Source organism: Passer montanus, unplaced genomic scaffold, assembly GCF_014805655.1.
Source record: "Passer montanus isolate IOZ18808 unplaced genomic scaffold, ASM1480565v1 scaffold41, whole genome shotgun sequence".
Lineage (NCBI taxonomy): Eukaryota > Metazoa > Chordata > Aves > Passeriformes > Passeridae > Passer > Passer montanus.
The window spans coordinates 2,640,968-2,648,998 of record NW_024368930.1 but is presented as its reverse complement, the minus strand read 5'-3'; the positions used below and the strand labels follow the sequence as shown (position 1 = coordinate 2,648,998).

General features: G+C 41.9%; 1 protein-coding gene across 5 annotated transcripts; it reads right to left on the bottom strand.

Annotated features, from left to right (window-relative positions):
- Nucleotides 1-394: 394 nt before the first annotated feature.
- Nucleotides 395-8,017, bottom strand: RAE1 (ribonucleic acid export 1). Of its 5 annotated transcripts, none has more exons than XM_039719344.1 (12): nt 7,925-8,017; nt 7,286-7,382; nt 7,053-7,157; nt 6,407-6,499; nt 5,929-6,015; nt 5,431-5,517; nt 5,127-5,198; nt 4,524-4,631; nt 4,111-4,217; nt 3,931-4,006; nt 3,211-3,405; nt 395-1,729 (listed from the first exon to the last, which is right to left on the bottom strand). In XM_039719344.1, the coding sequence occupies exons 2-12, from the start codon at nt 7,373-7,375 to the stop codon at nt 1,643-1,645; spliced, it is 1,107 nt and encodes a 368-aa protein (XP_039575278.1). In that variant the 5' UTR covers nt 7,376-7,382; nt 7,925-8,017; the 3' UTR covers nt 395-1,642. The 5 variants fall into 5 exon arrangements, with proteins under 5 accessions (XP_039575278.1, XP_039575279.1, XP_039575281.1 ...); XM_039719345.1 differs by having other exon boundaries at nt 7,286-7,415; nt 7,925-7,991; XM_039719347.1 differs by having other exon boundaries at nt 7,885-7,925.
- Nucleotides 8,018-8,031: the final 14 nt, after the last annotated feature.

The following is an 8,031-nucleotide window of genomic DNA, read 5'->3' as shown; positions in this document are numbered from 1 at the left end:
CCATCCAGCAAAAAACTGATGAACACAGGGAAGAGTCTGGCGTGAAAAGACAGTGGGGCTGGAGAGTCTGAAGAGTCTGTGATTCATCTGTACTCACCATGTCAGGTGTCTGGCTGCTGAAATAGCAATGAACTTGATCAATCTCAGAACAAAAGGCCTTTCACACCACTTCTCCTCACACCAGTTCTCCCAATTCTTTGAGAGAAAAACCCACAGGAATCATTTGTAGTGGAACAGAAGTTGGAAAATGCATTGGATTCTCAGCTTAAGCAGCTGGAGGAAAAGGAGCTGACTTTCAGGAAATGTCCCTGAATTACAGTGAAAGGCCAAGAAGCTGCTCTGAAACAGGAAGCACGTTGCCTTGCCCACATTATTAGAACAGAACTTCTGAATATAAAAAAGCATTTAGTAAAAATTTTATTTGAAACTCAGCATGAATCCGTAACCACCAGCATGAAACCATAACAGTTTTACAGAGAATTTGTACAATATGCCATGTAATTCTATACATGCTCCCCCCAGCCCCTTTTTATTCAGTCATTATCAAACAAACAATAGTTAGACAGGAATAATAAGCATTCACTTCCAAAAAGAAAACTTTGGCATGTATACAACTGGCTAGTTAAAAGTAAACAGTGGTAGATTCAAGTCAGAAAGAGACCCACTCATTTTGTTTCACAGCATTTTTGATCAGGATGAAGCTTCCCAGCACTACTTTCTAGTTAATACAAAAATGAGTATTTTTTTTCAGTCCTGAACACCCTCTTACAGGACAAAACCACGTTAAAATGCTCAGCTTACAACTCTAAAAGGTGTCAGCTTCAGAGAAGCTTAGGTCAAAGGGATTTTGCACACATTGGTTTGGTCATGAATAAAACCTTTTAAAGGTTTGCTCATGTTCCTGAACTCTGAGCTGTTTCACCACTTGGCACCACTGCAACTTCCCCTTTGACCTAGAAAAAGCAGTTTGCTCAGAAGTCATGTCCACTGCAGGAGTATCAGGAAAATCTGAAGTTTGCACTGGGCCCATCTTCTGCCTCGAGCTTCTGTCACTGCTCTTGGCCCCTACACACCTTCCTCATCATCTAAAAAAGGAGGGAAAACTATTTTCAAGGCATTTCTTCCTGGCATACAGCAGACAATGCTTCCATTTCAAAAACCAGAAAGCAATGAAAGAACCCCTGAATTATTAATAAGAAAAAAAACAAGCCTCCTTTGAGAAGAATTACTGGTGATTCTCCAAGTACTTACAAAAAATACAGTATTTATACAACTTCTCCAGAACGATTATAATTAACATATTTTAATGTAATACTAACAAAATAAATCCAGAGATACAAATGGCTGCACTTCAAAGCAGGAATATCCACCCCAGATGTTGATTTTGCTGCAATCTCATTATTGCTGTGGAACAGAGAGTGGTTAAGTCATGTCAATAGGAGCCTTTCTTTCTTATACACATCAGAGTATCTAATTTGGAAAGTGTTCTCCAGCAAGTCAGAATACATTTACTGTCATTTTTACAGTTCCTGCTAAATGTTTGTGATCCAAAGTTGACTGAACCATGGTGCAACAGGGCACAAATGGCCAAAGAGCAGAGGCAGGAAGGGCAGAACAAGGAGAGGAGTTCAACTCAGACTCCCTACTTCTTATTCCTGGGCTTCAGCTCTTCTGCTGCATTTCGCAGGAAAATGTAGTTTTTCTTCTGTGGATTATAGAATTCATGACCCTAAAGACAAAAATAATCTACATTTACTCTCTTCAAAGAAAAAATATCAGCATTACTTAAAATGTAAGAATATGAATATTCCATTAGTTTGGTTTATTAAGATTTAATCTTAAAACCTTTAAGACCAGATATTGGACCACACTGGTGGATTTGGAACAGCTTACTTGAACAAGCAATTACAAGAACTATACATATAAAGTAAAATTTAAGAGACTCTTATCCATTTTTAAAGCATAAAATAGTTTTCATTTAAAAAAATAACCACATATCTCTAAGTTCTACTTTACAGATGCAGCCTAGAACTCAGTATAATTTCTTTTAAATGTCATTTGAAGCAGAGAAAAAAACTAAATCTTTAATGGCCACCCAGCTTCACTTTATATTTTCTGTCTTTTAAATGACATAAGGTCACATTTTTTCCAAGTGAAGCCCAAGTTCTACAGGCAACTACAGAATTTTCTGTTCTGCAGATGCAAATATCCTGTTTTGCATATCATTTTCATACACATTACCAAATTAATACCCAAGTATGCAAATCAGGGAGAGTAAACACTAATAAAGATACTGACGTCCAACATGAAAGTTGGAAATTACCAATGCTGTGGACAAGAAATGGCTTTGGGAAGGAGGTTCAGTACTTAGCACCAACTGATTTTACTATTTAATGCTGGCCTACAGATCTGAAAGGTACCACTGCAGTCTGCCCAAGGAGCAGAACGGAAGAATCCATCTGCCCTGGCACCAACAAATATTTTAATGTGGGCAGAGGACTAAATACAATGCAGCGAATTAAAATTTAGCTCTCTGTGGCATGCAGCTGAGTTAGTCTATGTGATTTCTGCATTCATTTCACTCAAAACCACAAGGAACATTATCCTCCCAGCACCATGAAAATTAGTTATGTTCCAAGCTTGCTGCCCTCCCTCCTTAAACTACTAGGAAGTATTGATTTTCCACAGATCATGGTTTGCTGTGGCTCTGCTGCATCTGTATTGTTAATTGTGGAAGAGAAATACATAAATAAGCACCATCAAAAGCCTCACTAAGTGGCAGTGAAAATTTAATAGAGAGCATCCAAACACTGGGTAAGTGTTTATAATCACAGTGACAGCTTTTTTCCCTGCACCAGCAGCAGAGATGTGCATTTCACAAGCTCTGTGGGAAGCTGTCAGGGTGCCACACTGCCCTGTGACACTGCCCACGGCACAACGTGTGTGAGCAACCATAGCAACCTCTGAGTCAGGGAATTTACAGTTTGCTCATCCACATTTGTAAACCAGCACCAATCTTGTCCAGCTGGAGCTGAAACACCACAAATTCAATGTTAAATTTCATCAGGTGGCTAAAATGGCCATTTCAAGTTCTCTTAGAAATTAGGAAGGTTCACCTACTACTTAAAAAAAAAAAACCCAGCAAAAGCCTCACAAGAAGAGTCTCAGCTGTCAACTGGAAGTATGAACATGAATCTAAAGCCTTCTTACCTTTGACCAATCATAGCTGGAAGCATAAGCAAATATATTGCCATTGTGGTTGAAACAACAAGCAGATATTGGCTGGTCCAGCTGCTCTGAGGTTTTTAGCTTTGTCCGTGCATCTTTATCCCAAAAGCTGAATCTCCCATCAGACCCTACTGTGGCCAGAGTACCATGGACAGGGTGGAATGCAATCCCATTAACCTGCAGGGCCACACAGAACACCGTGTAAAACACCACACAACAGGTGATGGACACACTCACAGAAGGTGTGCTGAAGTCGAGAGTAAATACATTAAATTTCAACTAAATACAGCTCTGAAATCTTTAAAATTTCTTTGGAGAAAAAATCCCCCAAAACAACCAAAGAAAAACCACCAAAGCAACAAGAACAACACCATCTTTTTGGCCTGGTATCTAATATTTCAATGTATAATGTCATTACACAGCTATTGTTTCAATATCTGCAAAATCAACAAGTGTCAACTCCACTTGTTGACAAGCAGATTCAATGAAAGGCTGATCTAATGCTTGTTTTATAAGAGTATAAATTTTTTTTATATATATATAAATGGTTTTTTGTATTTTTCCTCTTAAAGAATGACTATGACAGGTCTTCAAATGTGCCTAAGACAGCCTTAGGCAAGATAAAAGGTCAAGGAGAACAATTCAGAGCCAATTTTACATCAGGAGTGTGCAGTGTATATCTGATACTTGCTGGATACTCACAGCATAGATGTCCTGAGGTGCTGATGTGTTTGTTCCATTGGAGCGATGGCATTTAAAAGTGAAATTATCTTTTGCACTGGAAAGGAAATTAAAAAGTTTAAAATATTTGGAAAAGAAAGCTTTTTATTTCCATCACTGTGGCCTGAGCAATAGACAGAGGATGTTTTATTGAACACTTACGGGTTTGGGGGGTTGATATAATGAATAGCTACTCTGCCTTCAATGCTTCCAAGGGCAAATCCAGTTGGTTTGTTCACTTTGTCTTTGAAAATAGCAACACAGCGGTGCTGAATTTGAGAGATACAAAGCAGTTTTAGACAGAAACATCTTTTCCACAGGGACACAAAACTTCAAAGTCATCAATGCAAGGTAAAGCAAAACCAATAGCAAGGTCAAGAGAGAGCTCAAACTCTGTTGAGAATTTGAGCAACAGTTTAAATTTCTAAATCCTTGTGAAGATGAGCAACAGATCACTGGAAAACCAGGCCACTGCCATGCTAAGATAACTTGGTTTTGAACCACTGCAGGTTTTTACAAAAAATGTCAAGCCCACAATGGCAACATACTGTATAAATACAAATATTATTATTTACCTGGTGTTTCAGAGGAGATTCTATTCTTCTGAATTCAGAAGGCTGGTTCTCTAACTGGTAAACTATCAAACCCCTTTCTGCAGTGGCCACAGCTGCCATAGGATGAACCTGGATAAGGTTGTAAAACAGGTTGGAAGAGACACTTGTGTTAATTGCATGGCAGAGCACCCTGAAGAAGTAAAAGGAATGAGAGAGAGGGAAATAGGAAGCAGATAAAGAAAAAAGTTCATTTATTCACGTAACTTCCAACACAAACAGTTTTTCCCTGCCACTGAGAAATTTAACACACCAAAAACCTTCTAATTATGATCTGATTCTTCCAGTGTGAAGTGCAATGGTGGTTTACAAACTTGTCCAGAATTAAGGGTAGGTCAGGCCTCATGCTGATTTTTGTGATGTTAAAAGGAGACCAAGTGTGTTTTGTATGATGAAAATCCCTATTTTCCAGGGCCTGATCAAGAAGATCAGATTGTGTTCTAGTACTACAATCACACAGACATCAAACACTACCAGTATTCAAATCCTGTCCCACAGAAGCCCCCAGAGCTTCTTCCTACTCCCAGTTATCCAGCTGGCACCAGTGTGCCACAAATCCTGACTTACCACATCTGCACAGTAACACCTTTCAGGGAGCTGCAGAGTCATCATAGGAGTTGGTGAACGGGTGTCCCAGAACTGGAAGGAACAGAGAAAAAACAAACTTACCCTGGATACACCTAAAATTACTACAGGACAGGGAATGCAACTGTTTCATTCTTGTTACAGTCAGAACATTCCAACTCCCTGTGAAGTGAGGCTATTCCATTAATTATTAGAACTTGATAAAATATTTCCACTTCACGTAAATATTTGATACACAAATTACTAGCACACTTTGTATCCATTTGTTCAGGTAAAAAAATCATACCTTCAAAGTTTTATCCCAGCTTCCTGTCATCACACAGCTGTAATTGGGTGCTTTAATCCAGTGGATGGAATTCACAGGAGCATCATGCTGAAGAAAGAAAGGACAAACACACATGCAAGAAGCAATCATTAAAGAGAACAACTCTTCTTAAATTACAATTTTAGTCACCATAATTGCATATTCTACAAACAGACATTAACTTCTAATTTGAGAGTGTAAATTGTAATTCTGTTGTTGTTGCAGTAAAAAGCTGGTACTTGTGAAGTCAATTGAATGACTTCTTAAAAATATTTTTCCCCTCTAATGCATCAGTGAGATCACTGCAGCAGTGGAGAGAGCTCCCTCAAGTAACAGAGGAAACAGATGCACAGGGTTTTTAAATCACTTTGATCACCTGTTCAGGTGCACTTCACTATCACAAAAGTATAAAAATTAGAAAGGTAGTTTTTAATAAAAATAGGAAAATAAAAAACATTTAGTACTTTGGGCTTTACTTACTTGTGCAATCTGAATTGCTTGATTACTGTTGAGATCCCACATTTTGGCAGTTTTATCACATGAAGCAGTAAATACTTTACTTCCATCCTAAAAAATAAGAAAAAACCCAAGAGATTAGTGAATGGGAAAACTGTCAAGTGTTACTCTCTTCTAGAAACAGTGTAACATCAATGTAACAGGTACAGGGACTGCAAGACAAAGAAGAAACATAAATTCAAATTTATTTATTACTATGTCATAAAAGAACAAAAGGTGCTACTTTTATCTAGCTTTTAATACACTCCTAACTTTTCAGCTCACTTTTATCCCTCTTACACCCATCCCACTAGGACACACTCAGCACACATTTACAGAAATTTCAGTCTGTGCAACACTCATGGGCTGCAGCTTCATATGGAACTATCTGTCTGCAAACAACAAACCAATTTATTTGGACTTTAGGTAAAAAACGTGCATTTGTTTGTAAATAACAACATACATCACTCCAGCAGGCATCGAGTACAGGCCCTGTGTGCATCTGCTGAGCCTTTGGAATTGTCTGGCCATTATCCTGAACCTCCCAGCAGCGAACCTGCAACACGAGAAGCAAATGCAGATAAACCATCCTAACAGGAGCTTGAAAAGACTTGTCCAGCCCTAGTTTATCCAACAAAAAGTATGGCTATAAATACCAAAGTCTGGGTTTTTCAGAACTAGTGAAACCTTTTTTTTTTTTTTGCTTATGTTCCTTTCACCTGTAGAGCCAAAACTCAACTCCATAACTTCAATTCCACCTCAAGTGTGCCTTGCAAACCTGTAACCTCTCACCACACTGTCTGGAGAGCTCTGAACCCTCAGATGGGCAGAACACAATTAGAAAACATGCCCACATTTGTCTTACCCCCCTGCCTGAGCCAGCCGGGATCTCATCCTTCAAATCAAAAAATACTTGTTATGACTTAATCAAATAACTTAATCTTTTTGGGTTTGTGATGATTTATGTTAAATTTAGTGCCTTGGTACCACACATACATTTTACAGTTCTTCAACAAGTTAGGTTTCCAGGTGCACTGCACAAGCTTTTAGGATCCCACTTTGCAGTTCAGGCATTTTATTAATCTGCATGTTTAACTGAGAATACTTACATCATTGGCCCATGATCCTGCAATGAGGAAATTACCCGGCAGCGTTGGTGGACTAAACGCTAAACAAGATATGCTGTCATCAGGTGGGGATGTTACTTCAATATCCTGCAAAGGACAGGAGACAGAACAACTTGTGAAAACTGAACTGAGCTCTTATTACTTCTAGAGAATGAGTCGGTGGGTCCTGCTGTGAGAAATTAACACACACAGAGCACAGGGGCTGGCACACGTACCTTCATGGGGTTGTGGTTATCGGCTGTGGTGCTGCCGAACATGCTGGTACCGCCGGTACCGAACCCCGACGTTGACCCGAACAGACTCATCCTTGCCCTGCCAAAGCGAAAGGTTCAGCCCTGCAAGGCCCTGGGAGGCACCCAGGGTTACACGAATACACCGAACAAAATACGGTAAAAGTAAATAAATAAATTTAAAAATACTTCTCGTTGCTGTTGGATTCCCACAGCTCCCGGCTGCCCACCCCGCCGCGGATCCCTCACGGGCCGCGCCCTGGCAGAGCCAACCCCGCCGCGCCCCTCGCTGGCACCGCGGAGCCCAAACCCGAGCCCGGCCGGGGCTGCTGCCCCTGGGGCAAACACCGCCAGGCCGCCGCTCCGCGGGGTCCCTGTGCCTGGCCGGCGGCACCCGGGACTGGCACCGGGGACTGGCACCGGGGACAGGCACCCGGGATAGCCCTCTGGTGCGGCCGCGGAGCCGCCCTCACGCACCGCTCCGGCCCGGCACAGCCCTCACGCAGCGCCCCGGCCCGGCCCGGCCCGGCACAGCCCTCACGCACCGCTCCGGCCCGGCACAGACCAGCCCAGCCCTCACGCACCGCCCCGGCCCGGCACAGCCCCGGCACAGCCCTCACGCACCGCTGCGGGCCCGCTCCGGGCCGGGACCTGCGACGCGACCAGCAGCGAGCGCGGGACGGGCCGCGCCTCCTGCGCAGGCGCGGCGGGGGGGGGCGCCGCGGCGGCCC

What these genes read in the sequence shown, in the direction of transcription:
- RAE1 (XM_039719344.1), bottom strand. Translation starts at nt 7,375, where the DNA reads ATGAGTCTGTTCGGGTCAACGTCGGGGTTCGGTACCGGCGGTACCAGC. An exon ending in TCGATGCCTGCTGGAGTGAT is followed by an intron (nt 6,016 to 6,406) that starts GTATGTTGTTAT and finishes CTTATTTTTTAG; the next exon opens with GATGGAAGTAAAGTATTTAC. An exon ending in CACCTCAGGACATCTATGCT is followed by an intron (nt 3,406 to 3,930) that starts GTGAGTATCCAG and finishes GTGGCCCTGCAG; the next exon opens with GTTAATGGGATTGCATTCCA.